The sequence below is a fragment of the Osmerus eperlanus genome, chromosome 15 (assembly GCF_963692335.1).
Source record: "Osmerus eperlanus chromosome 15, fOsmEpe2.1, whole genome shotgun sequence".
NCBI lineage: Eukaryota > Metazoa > Chordata > Actinopteri > Osmeriformes > Osmeridae > Osmerus > Osmerus eperlanus.
The window spans coordinates 3,895,522-3,916,597 of record NC_085032.1 but is presented as its reverse complement, the minus strand read 5'-3'; the positions used below and the strand labels follow the sequence as shown (position 1 = coordinate 3,916,597).

At 39.6% G+C, this 21,076-nt stretch overlaps 1 protein-coding gene and 1 long non-coding RNA gene across 4 annotated transcripts in view; one reads left to right on the top strand and one right to left on the bottom strand.

Moving 5' to 3' along the window:
* Nucleotides 1-2,635: 2,635 nt before the first annotated feature.
* Nucleotides 2,636-21,076, top strand: part of nsmaf (neutral sphingomyelinase (N-SMase) activation associated factor) — a 134,314-nt gene continuing 115,873 nt past the window's right edge. For all 3 annotated transcript variants that reach the window (XR_009932248.1, XM_062479027.1, XM_062479028.1), the window contains exon 1: nucleotides 2,636-2,739. Coding sequence is in view for 2 of the 3 variants with exons in the window: in XM_062479027.1 (XP_062335011.1) it covers nucleotides 2,702-2,739 (38 nt within the window). In the remaining variant the exon portion in view is untranslated. The remainder of the gene's footprint in view (nucleotides 2,740-21,076) is intronic.
* Nucleotides 13,926-15,427, bottom strand: LOC134035206 (uncharacterized). Its single transcript, XR_009932326.1, has 4 exons — nucleotides 15,310-15,427; nucleotides 14,891-15,174; nucleotides 14,384-14,503; nucleotides 13,926-14,270 (listed from the first exon to the last, which is right to left on the bottom strand). It is a non-coding gene; the product is annotated as an uncharacterized LOC134035206 (long non-coding RNA).

Genomic DNA, 21,076 nt, shown 5'->3' with positions numbered 1-21,076 from the left:
CTGCTCGGGTGCCGTCTCCACCCAGTTTCAAGGTTGTTTCTGAAAATGAAGAGATAGAGACACAAAGAACAGCCTGCTTCCCACACCCAGTGTGAGACCCAATGTTTAAGCCTGAGCACACTTCTAAGTTCATAACTTTAATAAGCACAATGCATAACTTTAATAAGCACAATATATTCTTTAACACTCATGTGATTGATTTCACCATTTATTCATACACATGACAAATGGTTTAACATTGGCGAAATGGATGTACATGGAGAAGCGCTCCCTCCCTTCACTGCAGCATGCATGACATGAGGCAGGGAGCAACAAGTTAAATCCCCAAAACACCGACACTCCGCCAGTCTATACTATGTGTAGAGCGGGGCGTCGCTCCTCCTGAGCCTCAGGAGGACCACATGACATCCCATTGTTACTAGCAACAAAACAAGGTGTTTTCTGGATGCCCAGGTCATGCCATCATTACGATGACTACGGCTATGTCCCAGGGCATCTAAACAGACGTCCCCATGTAGACACTAAATTCTGATGGCGACGTAGCACATTAGACGACGTCTGCGGATCACTACGGCTGCATGGAGATCCGAAGAGACATACTAACATTGCAATGTATGAAGCCACCCAACCACAGGATACATGCCACATTGGTCACCCGCTCGGGAAGCCGAGCGGGTGGACAAGAAGAAAGAGGAGAGGAGGAGGTGGACAAGAGGACAGAGAGGAAGGGGATGGAAGTGGACAAGAAGGAGTGGAAGAGGACGGAGGTGGACAAGAAGAAGGAGGAGAGGAAGATGATGGAAATGTACAAGAAGAAAGAAGAGTGGAAAAAGATGGAAGTGGACAAGAACAGAGAGCAAGAGAAGAAAGAAGCCAAGACGGAAATCAAGATTCAAACCGATTGAAGGTACAATCATGAAGTTACATGTTAGATTATCTGTGCACTCTCTTAGTTTATGTTAAATGTGTATGTCATCTGTATTAATAGAACAACATTGTCATTGCTATTTCTGCTTTTGTTTCATATTGTGTTTTAGGCATGAATGTAATCAATCTTATCTTGTATAACAGGAACACCATGACGATCCCATTTACCCTGGTGCTCCCCTCACTAAAGGACAAAGTCTGCTGTTACTCATGTCATATGTACTGATGCACAATTTGACCGGAGTAGCTCTTCAGGATCTTCTTACAATGTTCAATGAACATTTCCCTGGTAAAGAATATATTGTGCTTAGTAAAGTTATGCATTGTGCTTATTAAAGTCTTATGATCTGAGAAGTGTGCTCTGGCTTAAACATGGTGTCTCACACAGGGTGTGGGAAGCAGGCTGTTCTTTGTGTCTCTATCTCTTCATTTTCAGAAACAACCTTGAAACCGGGTGGAGACGGCACCCGAGCAGGTGGGACGCGTAGGCAAGAACAACTCCCTGATGCACGAGAGAACAAGCTCAACCCTTTTTTAATACTTGTGTGTTTCAATTGCACTGTATAAATATATGCTGGGGAGGGACAGATAGCCAGTTGGACTTCGTGAACCAGCCCAAACTCTGTTGCGGGTATGGAAACTTAGACAACCCCAGAGCTCTGTACTTGTTGATTTCCAACTGCTGCATTAAAGCTGATATTATCGGACCTCTGCGACTCCAGACCACTCTTTCTAGAACACAGATTTGTGTCATTGGATACCATCATTACATATTGGAATAGACACAAAGACTTTGAATCCTTCAGTTCAAACTAGGCTACGTTTGAATTTAAGCATAGCTGGTGCAACCCAGTGCTGGGTCGTAGGTACTTGAGAGAGGCGGCGCCCTCCAGCAAGGGGGTTCCCCCCCCCAGTCTCAAGCAGAGAAGACTGCTGATTTTCTAACGATTTCAAAGCGTAATTTAACATACTTGTCGGTATTTTTTTTCCATTCGAATTTGGATTTTCAATTCCACTTTACAGGACCGCTGCTGGTTGCAGATTCTGCAATGGAACTTTCTATTGAGTTTCGCCTCTTGTGCTTTCATACTGTTTCTTAGTAGGCTACTCAGCATTTCCGTTTGTGTGAATTCACTTTCAAAATAAGAGCATAACCTGAATTGTGCCGTGAAACGATAATTAGGTTAGCCTGACGTTGTCATACTCATAATTCTAGTCAGAATATGAGACCCAACTTCCCGACCAAATTGTTTTGTGGGCGGGGAGAAGTTGGGCTGGCAGCCAGGCTATAATTAGGTGGCACCACGAGCAGTTTCACAATTAACGAGTTTTTGCGGTAATATTACAAGTACAACAAAGGTAAAGAGCGTAAGATATTCCATTTCTGATTTCTCTTGCCTTCCTCAATGCAATATGGCATTATATGTTTTTTTCCATTGCTACCCTTAATATTCTTTCTGTAGTAACAGGTAACGATTTGATTATTTTCTAGTATTAGTTGCCCATTATTAAATACTATGGGCTTAATTTATTTTCCAGTAGGCTAGTAGTGTTTTTGTATTCTTATTATTGTAACTCCTGTTTATTGGTCTACCATTTTGTAAAAATAAACGTTACTTTTCACATTCAAATAATGAAAAGTAGCCTAAATATTGTCTTACAGCTTTAATTATTGAAGTTTTGGAAGAAATTAACCGGAAATTAAATGATTTGAGGCTGACTTCCCCCCGAACTAGGATTTACGGAGAACCTATGTGCAGTCAAAACTCTAGTCATGGCATTTATCAAGACAAGCGGGCAATGTAAAGAAAGGTAAGTTATTAAAACTGTCATGCTGTGTCTTCAAAACATGACGGTTCAATATTCGCAGAAGTCTGTATTCAATAGCCTACACATACGTGCATTTGACCACCAAGCCTGTTTCCGCATGCAGAGGTCGGACATCTCGAGATGTCTTATTTCTCCGTGTTTTTGCTTGGTCAGTTTATTTACATGAGGGAACCATAATACAATTCAACGATATACGCGGATGTCTTGTATTTAGCCAAGTATTTAGTTTTTATGTAATCGTTTTGCGATTTAAGTTGGACCATTTTAGTGTAGTGTTTCGACCCCGGTGAACATTTCGACACTGACAGAGACTCATCCACAAGACCACAGGACTTTTTTTACTCCACGCGTCACAGCCGCGGAGACTAGAAGACATTACAGTTAAGTGCCATACCTTGCTGCAAACCAGTGGCTATCTGAGGGGCATTTTTTTTTAAGTGCACCAGCTGCATGTGTGGTATACAAACTTCCCTTGCTTAACCCACTATATGTTGAGGGACATAGGTTTGATATCAGCTTAGGCATGGACATGGATAGTGAATGCGAGCGGTCATAAATACTCAAGTTATGAAATTTATACCAAATTACCTAACCTTATAAAACAACTATACCATCTATCGGTTAACTGAATTCCTCTTATGACATACATTACATCTGTGAAAAAACTACATTAATTTAATAACAATGTGTCTATAATATACAACCCCAAATCCCCCAAAAGTTGGGACGTTGTAAAATAAAATAAAAATACAAAATAGAATGATTTGCAAATCTCATAAACCCATATGTTATTCACTATACAACATAGAAAACATGTAAAATGTTTAAACTGATAAAATGTACCATTTTAAAGAAAAAATAAGGTGATATTGAATTTGATGACAGCAACACGTCTCTAAAAGTTTGGAAAAGGCCATGTTCACCACTCTAGCATCCCCTCTTCTTTTAATAACGGTCTGTATCTGTATGGGAACTGAGGAGACCTGGGGGGTGTTCCATCAACGTCGCTAACCCAAGTCGCGCTAACACGAATAAGTCTCACTTGGGTAAACGTCAATTTAGACTTAAGCCTCAAGCCGTTCCACTAACAGGCAACCCTAATTCAAGCTAGACCTCAATAAGCTTAGACTGTGCAGCCCAGATCAGGCGATCGTCGAAAAGAGTTATGTCGCAAAAAGCAAAGCGTAAACCAGCGGTGTTGTTTCAGCAGCGTAAATTGATTTTGATTTTTTTTGGAGTTGTCCCCAAAACCGGCAATGTTGCCGCAATTAACATGGCAAGGGAGACAACTTGTCAAACCACCAAATCTACTTAACATATGCGCATATGTTAAGTAGATTTGGTAGGTCTACAATTTACGCATTTTAACGGTCGTAGTGGTTTGACAAGTTGTCTCCCTTGCCATGTTAATTGCGGCAACATTGCCGGTTTTGGGGACAACTTTTTCATTTAAAATTTCTCAGCATGACTAAGAATATATCATTATTATATTACGCGTGCATATTTAATCCAAATCCAATTATTACTATTCTGGCTGACAGTGTATGGACAGCTGCCCCATATTTCCATATTTCCAAATAACATAGTCTGCCTCCACAGATCCAGAGGGGGCTTGGACAGTGACAGACTGTGGCTGTGCCAAGTGTTGTCACAGCCTCACTTTGGGAAAGCATGCCCGTAGTGGGAACATTAGGGGAGACTGTTAGGCACAGCATCTAATCGTCTTCTTTGGAAAGGGCAACATTTGGGACACTGTCATGTAGGGGCAGCATAAAGGGCACTTCATAACAGCACCCTTTTCCATTGGAAGTAAGGGCATGGGAACAGCCCAATTTAGACCATTGTAAGGGCACCTTATATACTGCATCACATTTTCTCTACTATAAAGGAACTCATTAAGATATGTTTTTACATTTATAGAGGGTACACTGTCATTTATTGCATGGGGCATCCTATGCACTCAAGCATATTTCACAATGTGAATGGCAGACAGTAGGGCCATTTTTGCCACTCTAGAGGGCATTTTAGAAACACTTTTTCATCCATGGGTGCACCAGGCAGTCACCCTCTGAGTCTTCCAGTGGGCCTGGATACACCCATGGGGACAGTATATTGCACCTATAATATTGGGGAAGCCAGAGGGGAGGTAATATAGAGGCTTGTCAACATATAGGCTACTTTAAACAATGAAAATACTTTATACAATTGAATAAAAAGTCTCCTTGATTCTTTGTGTTTCAAGATGACCTGAAACTGATGATAATATTCAGGTACTGCTTTGGAGCAAGGTATACCCTTCATAATTCCTGGCATAGTTGCCCGTTCAAGAATGTCCCACATGCAAAGACACAGAGATGCAGACAGACTGAACAGTGTCAAGGCTTGGCTACAGTGAGTTTGCTTCCTTGTGTGTGATTCCAGCAGACTAAGCCTACCTACAGACTGCAGTCTACTACTCTCCTTTCTATTACTTTCTACAAAGGATGGTAGGCTGCTTTTATGTGTTCATTGCCATCCTTAAGAGTTGCTAAAGTGTTATTTTATGTATATTTATGTATTTATAAAAAAAAAAAAGACAATTAAATCTATCTAGATAAACTATGCTGGGCCTGCTGAACCTATACCTCTTCCACATATACTGGTCAGAGAAGCATTACTTCTGTTTATACAAAGAGTGTTTATCCCACCAGCCCCAAGGGCTGGTGCTCTTTGTATAATCTGAGCACCTTCATCCACCAGAATGGGTTTTATTCGCCATGAAAGTTTGCACAGACAAGGAATTTGCTTTGGCAGGAAGGTGCAAACATTAAACATATAGGAGTCTAAAATTTAAATATGAGGACTAACTATACTAAGGGTACATAACTAGCAATACTAAGTGGAACTAGAGAGGGTACAATTTCTGGGGAAATTGTAGGGTGTGCTTGCTTGCGTCGGTTGCACAGGGGTCCGTTTTTTAATGCCATTTTTACAACTGATATTTCTGTATTTTATATAAAAATGCATAGGGCCTACTTATTATTTATAAAGATTACATAGATTTAAAAGCATCTTTTTTTGCTGCTCATTTACAACTCAAAATACGAGTGAAGTGTAGAATGAAATATGATGTCATCTCATTTCCCCTGCAAGAGGCAGCCTCAGTTCGACATGACCTGACTTCATGCAGCGCTGCAGCCGGCTGCAGGCGGCTGACTTGAAACAGTGAATTCTGGTTAGACTTTTTGTCCGACTTGAGACGGCGCCGAGGCTAGGTCACTGTGACGTAGCCATCAAAGTACCGTGAGATCGATTCGAGAACTGCCGGCTGTGTAGCCGAGCGCATTTTCTCAAGAGCAACTGCACAGGTTCAAATGACGACACAGCTATTTCATGATTGGCCAGACTCACACATGACAACTTTGACGCGTGTTTTGTAATTATTCTGACACCTTCAGTTTCGCCAACGCTCAAATCCTGACCAAACAGTTTAATTGAATTAAAAAATAGTTGAAGAAAGGGTTTTAGTCCGCCTCTTCACTAACGGAAAGACTAAGTTTAATTATAAATAAAGTAAAGTAATCAAACAGCGCTTGATCGGATATGACTGATGTCAACGCAGCAAACCACGAGAAGCTGCAATGTCCGACTTTGCAGAGCCGTTTTCAACTCCTCCCCGACTGCAAGCGGCTACTCTCAGTAGCCAGTCGTTTCATGCAGCCGCAGTCCATGTCGAACGCACCTAATGACTGATGGGTCAGAATGACCCGAAGAGAACACAAGGGTTAACCAACAGTTTTACAGCCTGTTCACTGACAACACCTGCTCAGAACAAGTAGTTCATAGATGTATCCAGTGTGTATCGGTGAAACTCACTCCTCAGGTATGTAACAGGCCACCCGCATCAACTGATTGCCAGCTTTTCGTTGGCATAGTTGGTAGTGGTTGTGCTGAGGATGTCAGAGGTGGCAGGTTCGAACCCAGTGCGGGACGAACATAGGCGATACCTCTGACGGAGCTTGCAATACTTCGTCTGTTATATTTAATTGGCCTAGTCTTATTTTCGTTATCACACGATGACTGACATATTGTCACATTATAAACATCTCTTTCCAAATAGGCGTAATAATTTTATTAGCACTAAATACATTTAAGTGTTTTGCATAGTCGATGTTATAGGTCACTTTTAAAATAATGTCATATTTTATAATTATATCTTGGCCATGGATGCATTAATCATTGCTGCCTCTCAAAGATATCAGGTAAAAAGCAATTAATTAATAAATTTATTTTGACCCCCTGACGACGGGGGGGGGGGGGGTGGAGAATGTCACTCTTGCCTGTCTTCAAAACTTGAGAGCCCTGGGGTCTCATTTATAAAGCTTGCGTACGCACAAAACGGGGCTGAAAATGTGCGTACGCCACTTTCCACGCAAAGGTTGTGATTTATAAAAAACAAACTTGACGGGAGAATGTGCGGTCCTCCACGCAAACTCTGACCCTACCGTAGGCCTACGCACATTTTGGAAACAGTTGGAATTGGCGACGCAGATGACCGTAGGCTACTGTAGTCAGACTGCAGAAAGTAAATGTGGGAAGAACGATTACTCCTAATATTTATATATTTTGTTTTCCTCACACACATTTTTTCAATCGATTTCATAATTATCATGAAGATTAAATCCAGCAGTGTTATTTGCGCTTGTACTGAGTGATAATTGTTCCATAAACACCTTGTACAATCCAACTCAAATTTTAAATAAAAATTCAGCGCTGCATGTCTCACCATCAGATTGTCCACTACGGGATGTAGAAGGGGGAGATGCCCGAGCCCGACTGCATGGAATACAGGATAACATCACATATCCTACCTTTAGATAACTGCAGAACACATTGTATAACTAAATATATTTCTTTAATACTGTGCATATCATCATATGTCAAACTGGAAATACAGTCGCTAAGCTCCCGCGCAATCGCTACACTCTACGTCCTCGTTATCAGTCCAGACTTCAATAGACAACTGTTCAATAACAAAACGCTTTTGTTTTCAAAATTGTATCTCGACTCGCGGTATCACTGGCACAGTTGACGCTACTCGCACTGTTTTTTTTATTGGTGATCCACCGGCCACCAAATAATGTGGTTTTCGGGCCTCCGCCAATAGGCTAACAGTGTCTGAGAAGTTGTCATCCGCCATGATACACCGTAAAGAAGAATCGCATGCCAGGGTCATTCATGAGGTGCTTTGCATTGACCATTTATGGTCAAAAATGGGCGTGTTTATGGCGGGGTAAAATGCAGATTCACGTACGCACACTTGTGGGTAGTCTGTGATTTATAAAGGGAACATTGCTTACAGGTGTGCGTATGCACGGTTTTATAAATCTGAATTTTTTTTGCTTACGCCATTTTAGGCTTTTGGGCGCACGTACACTTTTAGTAAGAATCCTACGCACAGTTTTATAAACCCCTGGCCTTTATGTGTGTGTGGGGTCAGAAATACAACTCCTTTGGCCGTTTCAAAAACGTTCATGGTGCGTGTCTGTTTGGTTGCCACGGTGATGGCGCAGCTGTGATAGCTAACGAGCTAGGCAGAGAGAAATTTACCTAGCATCCACACCTCAAACAAGTTGACCTAGACGCAAAACTACACGTCCAATCAATAAAATTAGGATATTTTCCGAGCCCCAAGACTATGCCGAAACTAGAGATATCCTTTATATGTCTGTGCGGTCAGAAATATGTCTCTACCGGCTGTTTCGAAATCGTCATCCTTCTTGCTTTCTCTGACGGATTTTACCCACCTCTCCATTGAAGTTAGTGAGAGAATTTGAAAGGCTGCTCTCGCTTCAAGGCTCATAGCTGAAAATCTGTAAATGTGAGCTCTTTAGTAGTTACATTGGCTGAAAGAGGACAATCTTTCCTACATGTTAAGGTATAACTTGTTTCTGTAAGTTAAACTATATGAAAGTTAGAGGAATGTGTTTGACAATTTAGTTGAATATCAGAAAAAGAGCAGGCAGCAGTGTGCCACTCTGCTTGCTGCTCATTCATAAAATTCAAGAAGGAGCAAACATTTTAATGTATTTCAAACTGTCATAATTCAAAATTGGCTCATTTGGGAATAGCTGAATGTCTTGTGAACATTTTAAAGGTTGAATGGTGTCTCTAGCTGAAAGTATGCTGAAGTAGTTACGTTTGAAAGAGGAGGAAGCTTTTTAATGATTTGAAAGGATTTACCATTACTTGTAATGGGAGAATAATTTGCACAAAAACCTTAATATCTTAAAAAGTATAAAAGTGAGAAATACAAAAATACATAGCACACATCTCCTGAAGGAGCTGAACGTTTTGATACAAAAATTGTAGGACTCGTGAAAGTATGCAGGACTAGTTAAAGGACAAAAACGGCGGAAGAACTAAGAAGTTGGAAAAACAATAGTGAGCATTCTCACAATAATAATATATATGTGAGAGAACAAAGGTTGTGCTCTCGCCGAAGGCTTGAGCACACCCAATAATAAGAATATGTAGAAACACTTAAGGTGGCTTCGCCGCTTCGCGGCTTGGCCACCAACTACTAACCTGAACTTCATTGCCACATCCTAAACTTTGTCAATCTGTTCATGAAAATAATTAATTTTAGCCTAAACCGTACAACGGAACATTAAATCCAATTCAACCAACGCAATCGCTACCAAGACGAACACAGCAGTAGTACTGTACTGTAGTAGTACAATTTACCGGGGCAGCTTCTCCACACAGGGCTATATCGCATTTTGCGTTGTTACTGACAATGGTCGATACCATTCACGCTCCTCATTTACATAAAGTTGAGAAAATCCAACTTGAAAACTATCCGCTCGCCTTCCCACAATGCCCTACGCGAGCGTCAACCCCTGGTTTCATTGAAAATGAATTGGAAGCCGCCACGCCGCCCGCTCCGCTGCAGTGTGAACGCACCGTTATGCCTGGGACACACTGGCTGCGAAGCGCCTGAACGCGCTGCGCAGCGCCACGATCGGCTACGATCGGCTACGATCGGCTACGAAAAGCTGTGTGCAAAAGCTGTTCACACCAGACGTGCATTTCTCTGCGCCGGTCAACAAGCCTTTCAGCTACTCTGAAGCTTAATTTATACTTAGGTCGCAGACACTTTTGAAATGGTCGCCGACGAAAAAAAAAAAAAAGTGTCGCTCAGGCAGCTGCATTTATACTTCGGCAAACAGTCGCCTGTGCTCAAGGTTTGCTTGACGTAAACAGAATCATTTTACCGTTACATTCATAGCTATGGTTACATTGTTAACGCTTTGTAGCCTAGGTGATCAATCGGAGAAACTGACCATTTTAATTTTTCACTATGTGACAACATCCGCGCCAGTAGAAATTTCTCCTGGTAGGCGACACTTCTAAGCGACGGTTAAAAGTGTCGACCGAGACGTCATTTCTGTCGGCGACCTTTTCAAAAGTGTTTGCGACCTAAGTATAAATTGGGCTTGAGCTTTCCTTTACGCTGACATGGTACATAAACATGGCATTGGCTATATCCCAGCATTGATCCTTATCTACGTTGTCCTTGTAAAATTGTTGCTGGGGGTCATACAACAACTCCCTGTGCTTTTCAACTTCGAGAATTCATTTGATGCTGATTTTAGAAATCGACTTGGGGTTTCTCTCTCGGTAGGCTATGTCTGCACGCGTGTGTGTTGTGTGCAACGCGTGACAACTCATTTCTCTCAAATAAACAAAACAACTACGGGCATGCTAGCTCAACGGATCAATCCGTTTATTGGGTGTGCTTTGCCTTCGGCAAGGGCACAACCTTTGTTCTCTCACATCTATATTATTATTATTATTTGTATTTCTTTTTGCCCCCCTAAAACTCAGTCAATATTTGGCCTACATAGACAACCTAGGTGTCAAAAGTTTTGTCTTGGTAGCGATTGAGTTGCTTCTATTGGGATTTACGTTCCGTTGCATGGTTTGGGCTCAAGTTAAGTTTTTGTGGCGAAAAGTGAAGCTAACGGTGGCTAATTTGCTAGCCACAGTCACTGACGTTACTAACGTCACTAACGTCACGAAAACACGCGTGGCTATCTTTGGCAGAACATTCGTTTTGCATCTGTTAATTTGGGGGATAGCTAGGCTAACTATAGCTTTACTGCAAGGCAGCTTCAGAAACGCCACAAGCAAAGAGGCCAGGGTGATAACTATTTACTCATTTTACTTTGTGATATGACACACAATTGTGATGTGTAATGTACAATATAACTGATATTATTAAGGAAGTACATCTACTTTCGGAAACAGTAGTCTACTATTTCACTGAAGTATTAGCATCATGACATTAGCCTGTGTTGCCCGGGCAACACATACTACAGTGGTCTATGATGTATCTGTTTTCAATCGTTAAAATAAACATTCCTCACATATACATTTTCGTTGTAGGATTTATTATGACATTAGATTACAAGTAAACGATTTGTGGATGAAATTATCATTACCTGTGGTTTCAATCCAGTGTATCACTGCAACGCTGTAGCCTACGCGAGACACTACAAGCTACACAGCTGTTTAGGAAGTCAAACGGCAACAGAACATGTTCGGCACTCCCCTTACTTAAATCAAAAGTCTATCTAACTAACCTGAACTTCATTGCCACAGCCTAAACTTTGTCAATCTGTTCATGAAAATAATTAATTTCAGTCTAAACCGTACAACGGAACGTTAAATCCAATTCAGCCAACACAATCGCTACCAAGACGAACACAGCAGTAGTCTAGTACTGTACCGTAGTAGTACAATTTACCGGGGCAGCTTCTCCACACAGGGCTATATCGCATTTTGCGTTGTTACTGACAATGATCGCTACCAGCGAGCTTTTTATGAATGAGCGATTTTCCACTAAATAAATGTCAAGCTTATTTACGTTTTGGGGGGCATATTTTCAGTTAGCAGATGGTACTGTTTGAATCGCGATTCCATCTTCTACTGCCGGTAACGTCATAGAATAATCTTCAAAGGGGGTTCTTTATTAATGAATGAATGCAATGAGTAGGCTAAATGCATGAAAATATCACGAGAAGGGAAAAACTTAAAAGGACGTTTAAGTCATAGAGATTAGGTCAATTTTTACACAGGTCTGCCAAATTTATTTGTTTTGATTCAACGATGAGGCTGCCTCTTGCAGGGGAAATGAGAAGACATCTATTTCATTCTACACTTCACTCGTATTTTCAGTTGTAAATGAGCAGCAAAAAAAAATGCTTTTAAATCTATGTAATCTTTATAAATAATAAGTATGCATTTTTATATAAAATACAGAAATATCAGTTGTAAAAATGTCATTAAAAAAACGGACCCCTGTGCAACCGACGCAAGCAAGCACACCCTACAATTTCCCCAGAAATTGTACCCTCTCTAGTTTTCATTCATTTTCATCAGGGTAACCACATGCAAAGGACGTTCGTTACCAACATTGTGTAATTATAAAGTCTACAACTTTACAAATGTTCACCGTAGTCTACAATTAATGGAGTAAAATCTTAATATATTCAAATATATCAACTAATATGGTGTATTTCATCATCCTGCAGCCGATTTCGCAAGCGTCTCGCGAAAAAATTCGACCAGCTGCCGAAACGATCGCTGTAGATCGCAGGCAATCGTGGCGCTTCGCAGCCAGTGTGGTCAGTCCCATTTGATAACATGGGCGCCGAAAGAAAAAAGGAGGCGCTTCCAGGTGCGTCGCAGCAGATTGCAGGCAGTGTGTCCCAGGCGTAAGACTATGCTTCTGGCTGCCTAAACAACGCGTATGTTTAGGGACCATCAACAAATTACACATTTCAAATTTCAACAGTCAATAGCTTTTCAAAAACATGAACTAGGAACATGAAAATAATGTTTAACTGTTCAAGATGTATGCATACTGAAGGATTCAAATATTTATACGTCTATTCCAATATGTAATGATAGTATTCAATGACACAAATCTGAGTCGCAGAGGTCCGATAATATCAGCTTTAATGCAGCAGTTTGAAATCAACAAGTACAGAGCTCTGGGGTTGTCTACGTTTCCCTACCCGCAACAGAGTTTGGGCTGGTTCACGAAGTCCAACTGGCTAGCTGTCCCTCCCCAGCATATATTTATACAGTGCAATTGAAACACAAGTATCAAAAAAGGGTTGAGCTTGTTCTCTCGTGCATCAGGGAGTTGTTCTTGCCTACGCGTCCCACCTGCTCGGGTGCCGTCTCCACCCGGTTTCAAGGTTGTTTCTGAAAATAAAGAGATACAGACACAAAGAACAGCCTGCTTCCCACACCCAGTGTGAGACCCAATGTTTAAGCCTGAGCACACTTCTAAGTTCATAACTTTAATAAGCACAATATATTCTTTAATACACATTGCACAGCCTTTATTTTGTTCATTTTCATATCAGGTTGTAAAAAAGTATTTTTTTATTCAAAATAAATCTTCAAACTTCAATAGCTTTTTGGTCATGTGACCTATAATCCTCAAATCCATTTCAGTGTTTACTGACTATGTATACATGTTGCACAGCCTTTACTTATTTCATTTTCACCTTACACTATTTTCAATGAATTTTTTTGTATTTCAAACTTCAATAGGTTTTTGGTCATGTGACCTTCAATCCTCAAATCCATTTCAGTGTCCATCCATTCACTTTTCTTTCATTTTGGTTTAGTAAATAAATTACAGGTATAAATTGCTGAAGAGGCTATTTAGGAGGAGAAGCAGTGCTAATATTCTACCGCCATCTCCTCCCAACACACCCAGAACATGCAACGACTAAACAGTATCAAACTTAGCAATATCTGTGCCATCGCACATGGCATTACATATGATCAAATACTTGGAGTGCTACTCATCTGATACCTTTATTACACAAGACACAATTGATGTTCTTTGATATGGGCCAAGTGCCTGAAATAAAGCTTTATTTCAGGCACTTGGCCCATATCATTATTTTTTAAACATACAGGACAAGAATACAAATACATAAAAATGTTGAGTAGAATTAGCCAGGGTGTTTGAAGATGAGGTTGATATGGGCCAAGTGCCTGAAATAAAGCTTTATTTCAGGCACTTGGCCCATATCATTATTTTTTAAACATACAGGACAAGAATACAAATACATAAAAATGTTGAGTAGAATTAGCCAGGGTGTTTGAAGATGAGGTTGATGTAATGTCTCCAGAATGTGCTGTGATTGAAGGCATCTGAATGGAATAACCGGATGAATTAATTAATTATAATAGCTCTTTTATAACAATGCAACTAAACACATTCCAAACAGTTATATACAGAACAAGAGCCACAGAATTGTGTTTTCCCCCATAAGTTTTAATAAAATATTCAAATCAATACAAAGAAAATGTTGTGCTAAAAGGGATTGAGACTAAAGAAATAAGCAAATGAATAAAATTAATTATTTGGATGAAAGAAAAATAATTGCAGCAGACATATAGCAGCCACCTCATCAACCTTGGTGTCAAAATCCTGGGTTTTTCTGAAAAACACATGTAATGAAGTATTAATAAGATATATTTTTATTTTAGTGTGTAGTCAGTCTGACAGTTCAAATGAAAATATTGAAGATTTTGAATTCCTAATTTGGCTTACAGAAGACGGTCAGTGACAAAGGCAACACTTCCATATTCTTCTCTTGACTTTATTAAGGACAGGTGTAGTCATGCCAAGGCATACCTGATGGAACCATCTTTGACAAGAGTCACACTGGATCTAAAAAGTAATTACAATAATATAGTTTTAATTTAGCAAATATTAAAGTCCATGAATGACAACCTGTAACACACTAGCATAAGAAATGCCCTCCGATTATCTATATTTCTAATAATGACCTTGTGTCTAACTGCTGGGTTTTTGTTGGATTTTAGCAAATAAAGCTGCAAAATAGTTATTTGTATGTGAGCAATGGTAATTCTTGGTTAGTTTAAACCAGGCATACACATTTTGTTTCCTCCTTACACAGATTGTAAGATTTACATAAATGTAAACCATATCATTTGTGGAGTTAATTTATCATCATACTGACATTAATGCATGTCTTTAATTAAGTAGTATTGTAATAATTACATTTTACAAGAGTGTTAAAATGAAATAGCTGACCCATATTGTATTTGGTCCACATCCCGAGGGCTTGTCTGTTCCGCACAGTGAACATTCATTGTCATTGTTTTCATCAAAGACTGGAACAAAATGCAAGTATATTTCAAGCCAAAAGTTAATATTGAATTCAATCAGACGTAATCTCCAATTTAACTCTCCATACCTGAGCACTCCAGAATCTCTGTTGCCATCTGGCATCTCTTGACTGACATTGCGTTTTTCAAAGTGTCAAACTTCATGTCTTGAGGGATATTGGGAAGGAGCTCCAACACCACCTCTGCCATCTTAAGAATTTTACAAAACATTTCTATTCTGACTTGCATAAAATTGATTTACTATAATGAAATTAACACACTAGGATATTATATCTGTATTACAAAACAGATATATTGTATAAACACCTTACAGTATGAACTCACCTGCATCACCAATACACCACAGCTGAAGGAATCCTTCTGAATGCTGTGGTTTATTACCCCTCCTTTCCACTTCCTATCGACCCAGTCACTTCTGCCGTGGCATGCTCTTCGCATCTTGAAGTATTCTCTGAGCAGGAGTGAAATAATAATGCCTTTTTATAATACACTTTGTATGCCTGAGAGTTAAAATAATAATATAGCCCAATAATATGTACATTGTTATTAGCACAATGTTATTATTCATTAACTTCTTTAACAAATAATAATATTGCCTATAACTATGATGTAATTAGTTACAATTGTACTTTACCTAAATCGGGATGCGGCATGTTCGGAATCTAACTTCTCATCATGTCCATCAGGATCCAAAACAAATACTTGGCAGTTTTTTGCATGCAGATACTGTGCAAGAATAAATGTTGCTTAATACACACAAATGTTATTGTATGTTTGGATTTGATTAAATCAAATCAGAATATTTTGGTATAGCCCTTTTTACAAGCAATATCACAGACGGCTTCATCTATGCGCATATAACTACACCTGAACCAACATAAACCCTCAAGGTGTAACCATTAATGTTTGAAATAATCCTCACCAAAAACGTCCAGTGGTTGTTGTCGATGTTCAGAAAACTAATGACAGCACTGTAGTCCTCAAAACTGACCTAAATAGAACATCAGACATTACCCTATCAGCCATAAATGAAGGCAAACTGCAAATTTCTTTAGAATGATAACAATGTATTATGTTTAGACATACCTTTGGAAGACTCTGGTGACGGACTTCTGTCCTCGTACCATTCATGATCACCCCCGCATTGTAATGGTTTAATACGTATACGCTCTGTCCATGTCCTCTGTTCTGCACAGCCACTTCAAAGAAGCACTCAATAGTCTAAATTAGGTGAGTAGAAGAGGATCACAAACTGTCAAATAAATTCACAAAGACACGATTTATTAAGGCTCAAATAAGCACAACCTAGTTATATAATTGAATATTAAGATATTCATATTTAAGATATTAAACTTTAAATACAAACAAACAAAAAGGGTGTTAGGAAAGCGATATGACACGATGGTACCATTTCCAAAAATGAACACTATGCCATAATAAAACCCTAGAAACAATGTGACAATAGACATTACATTAATAACATTAACATAAATCACATTAATACTGGTTTGGTGTGTACAGTGAAGGGTCATTTTCTGTTTTAAGGTGCTGACTGCTCTATATTGTGCAGGTATTAGATGTGCAAAACAGTACTTTTACTTGTAGATTGCCCCTCCTAACAAATGAGGTGGTAGACAGTATCTACCATATGTATATTACGTTATGAGTTAGCATGTATGTCAGGTTCGGCTCCAGAATTAATCGGACTTGGGGGAATTTTATATTGCTCTCTTATAGAAACCTTAGAGCTAAAATAATAGGGGCACAGCATACCATTTTTAGCTGACCCTGATGTATGATTTTATTTATTTTTACCTCTCCCATAAGCCACTTGTGTGGCTGCAGCGTTTTCAGTTCTGAGTGGCGTAATATGTGTGAAGCTCTTTTGCCATGGGAATGGATGACGGCAACCACCGCCTCAGAAGCTTTTTTCTTCCACAGGGCTTGTACCTGCATATAACACAATAAAAACAAGGATTGATTTAACATTTTGTTAAATATCATCCACAAAACCTTGAAAAATGCCCAAAATAACAGTGATCATCATCACCGCTTAGAATAAAAACGTCTTCTACATAAATAAAGTGTATGTAATAAAATGTATATAATACCTTTGCTGCTATTTTGGAAGTATTTTCTGATAAACTGTCTGAGGCATTGCTCACAGCAGACATTGTCTTGAGTGGCCTTGTATGGCCCTTTTGACCTTCTGGGACCCTTTTTTGGGATGGGAATTTTCTTTGGCGTTTCAAAGTACTTAGATTTTCTCTTTGTGGTACCCTCGTTTTTGTCTCTTTTTGCCCATTGTTCCTCTGCTTGGTCTAAGCCTTTTATAGCTGGAGGGTTATCAGTGATTAAAGTGTCTGGTAGGTTATTTTGAATGATGTGCTCCTTGTATCTGCCTTGCAGAGAGCCATACATTTTGTGTATGAAATCGGCTGGACGGAGGTACTTCTTTTTCTGCATGATGGAGTGTTTAACAATCCAAAACCAGATCTCCACTTGGCAGTTAGTTTCACGGGTCTTTGGCATTTCTGTTGTTCCCTTGTTGAGTTTGTCTTTGGCGTATCCTGTTAGATTGCCCAGCATTATCCCACTCCAAAGTGGAAATATGCCTAAGTAGTGGTCAAAAAGAACATTGATGATTTCTGGACAGAAAAAAAGTTGTTGTTTATCCCAGTTTTTAACTGTGATAGGATTTGACACTGTGTCTTTTGATGAACAGCCTGAAAGTCTCTGGTGAATGGTGATTGTCCTGACACAGTCTTTGCTCTGATGTTCATTGATGTGTTTAGCATGGGATATGCTCTTGTCCAGAGTGTTTTTTTCTTGTTTGACAAGATCACCATCCTCCATTGAAGCAAAAAGCACACATGTGTTGGAACACAGGAAGGGCTTCACCCATGCTTGTACTGTTCAACAATAGCGCTGTAGCAGAGCCAACAGACAAACCACGTACCATCACACCTTTCCCCTACCCCCGACAAGGAGAAAGGGGGTTTTCCCCCTTTGTCCTTATCTCCAGAGCAGGAGCTTCAAAGCTTCTGGCCCAGCATGGGGTCAGAAGGTAGACCAAAATGGCCTTACAGTATGGAGACAAAGGATTTTAAGGAAGAACTAACTTTTCTGGATTTACAAACATATTCTCAAGGACTACATGGCTCATGGACACTATTTCAATGACAGTAGTTGATGTGTTATAATGTATGCTTTCCCCTTAATGCTGTGTTGATATAATTTGATGTTTTAATGTAACTTCCTTTCCTGTTATGATAAATCAGTCAATCTTGATGTTGTATTAATGTTGTATTGTTATATTATATATTATATTTTGAAGTATAAGCAATACATGGACATTTGAAATAGCTGAACTCTGAAAAGTTATCAACCACTTCACACCCATACGTCAATCTCAGGATGGACGCCCAGGGAGTAACTGACCAATCAAAGAGTTCACCTCCAAAAGGATACCCCCTTTCGCAAGGATTATAAAACCTCGACGCACAAGCAATCCTGGCTTTTTCGCAAGGATTCACCGGAAGTGTTCGCGACACATCTGACCTATCCTTCTCAATGAGCAACTCACTGGACCACTAGGAACTTGAACGAAAGATTCCTTTGCTCTAACCGTTTGACAACGACGAACGGAACCTTGACTCTTCTTCTTCAAACTGACAACAGTAACTGCGATATTGCTACATATCTTACTTGTGAACATTGGCATATTGTGATTTAAATTGTTACGTTTGATTTTAGTTTGCAAATGATTTAACCTAACTTTGTTAGGATTAGTTAACATACTCTCCCATTGTTCTCCAGAAGCCTATCTCTCTCTCTCTCCCTTCCCCCTCCCCACGCGCTCTCAACCTACCATCTTGTACCAACCCTCATCATAGTTTAGGACCTACTTTATACAGTTCAACTCAACTCACTTTCAACTAACCTATAACTTCTCTGGTATTTGTTCATTATAATTACATTTCATTAAATAAATCATTGTTTATAATACTCGCGTTATCCCTCACGTTATCTGATCTGCTCTACTTTCATAGAATTCACTACTTAAGATTAGACTGATTATTACGAAGGCTATTATTCAATATTATTCAATAAGGTTTCCTCTGTCCCTTTAACAAATAAGAGGTGGTGCCCCCAAGAACTACATACTTTATTATAAATTAAGTATTGCTAATCTTAAACGAGCAAACCCCGCTACATAATGGAGCCCCGTACGAGGCTTTGAAACAGATTGAAATGAGCGATCTATAACGGAGATACATTTTCCGTCTGAAACCCACCCTCCCACCCTTTTGGTTAAATTAACGCGTTGTATTTAACTATTCCCCCAGATAGCTACGGTTTTAAACACTGTTTGAATACTGTGCTGTGTACTCATTGAATTGGCTTTGTCGTGACAACTGGAGGATTGTATGGTAGCTATCTAGCTTCTGAAGCTACATTTGAGCGGAGGTACGCGCGTGCGCAGTGACACTGCGACCCGTCTCATTTCATCTTGTGAAACTACAAAGGCAGCGCTTCTAAATGAAGGCATAAGAACCTTTTTAAAGAGTCATAACCACTACTTATATTGGTACCATACACGCTTTGAAAAGGTGTATTATAGTAGTGTTGGCCATTTGGGTTGAGTAAATCAACCAAGCAACTGATAAGTTGCCATTGTCTAGTTAGAGGAAGATAACAGACATTGATCAGTCCAAAAGGACTTTGATTTTGAAGGAGACTACGCAGTTCTCTACATTAAGCTATATGCTTCTACCTTGTTAAACAATTCCTAAATTGATAAACTAGCTTTTCGAAAAGAAGCTTCACTGTTTTGCATTCAATTCGAGGTGAATGTAAAACCCTTGCCCAATTTAAAGCTACATTATAGATGCAGCAACAATTTGGTTCATTATCTGTTCGATTCTACAAGCTAAACCGGCTAACTTAATGTGCTATAGTATTTAAATACATTGTACTTTCTCAGTCCAGTTTAGGCTAACACAAATCCACAGCTACTCAATCTAAATTCTCTAATCGTTTATAGATAATATAACAAGATTACTGAAATTAAGATTTAATATAGGCCTATAAAAATAATTTTATTTGGATCTTTGATCCTGGACGGTGACTTTAATATTAAATTTAATTTTTGAATATTAATCTCAGTTTTTGATTGTTAATCTTTGAATATTAACTTCTGATTTTAATTTTGATATTAATTGGTAAACATATAAAAAAATATATTTTTACCAAAAAGAAAACCACTACAAAGTTAAAGTGCCTATCAACATTATCACAATAGCATTGTGTTAATAACTTCCAGTAGCCGAACCAAACATGTCTCACCTCACGGAAGCTGAGAAACTGATTGTCCACCTATCCAAGAAAGAAAACCCAAGATATGTGGAAACGCTGACCGATCTAAATTTCGATATGATCACCAGGAAAACTCAAGAAGTGGTCATAGAAAATGTAGGCCAAATATTGAGCAAATCCCAAATTGTCAAATGCCTATCCAGCCTCGGTCTCAACTATGCTGCACTACTCAGGTTATCAATAACAAAAGTCAACACACAATGGACACAGGCTCTCCAGGATCGAGAGGATGCTCTCAAGGCGGCACAAAGAGAACAAGAGCACAGGAAACGATTGGAACAGGAAACCAGCGACCTGGCTGTTGAACTAGATAGAGCTAAAGCACAGCTAACGGAACAGGAAACACAGCTAATACAACAGGAAATAACCCTCAAAGATGCCCTTGAAGCAAAAGAAAGAGAACGGGAACGACTGGAACAGGAAGCCAGCGGCCTAGCGGAAGAACTGGAAAGAGCTAAGACACAGCTAACGCAACAAGAAAGTACCCTCAGGGATGCCCTCATGGCTAAGGAAAAGGAACAAGAATTACGGGAGACACTGCAACAGGAAGCCAGCGGCCTAGCTGAGGAACTGGAAGAACTGAAAGAAGAAATGCTGGGGGTTCAGAAAAGCAACAAGGACTCAGCATCACTACTGGAAAACACAGAGAAGGTATTGGATGAAACTAATGGCAAAATAGCAGACTACGACCACTTAAAAGAAGAATGCCACG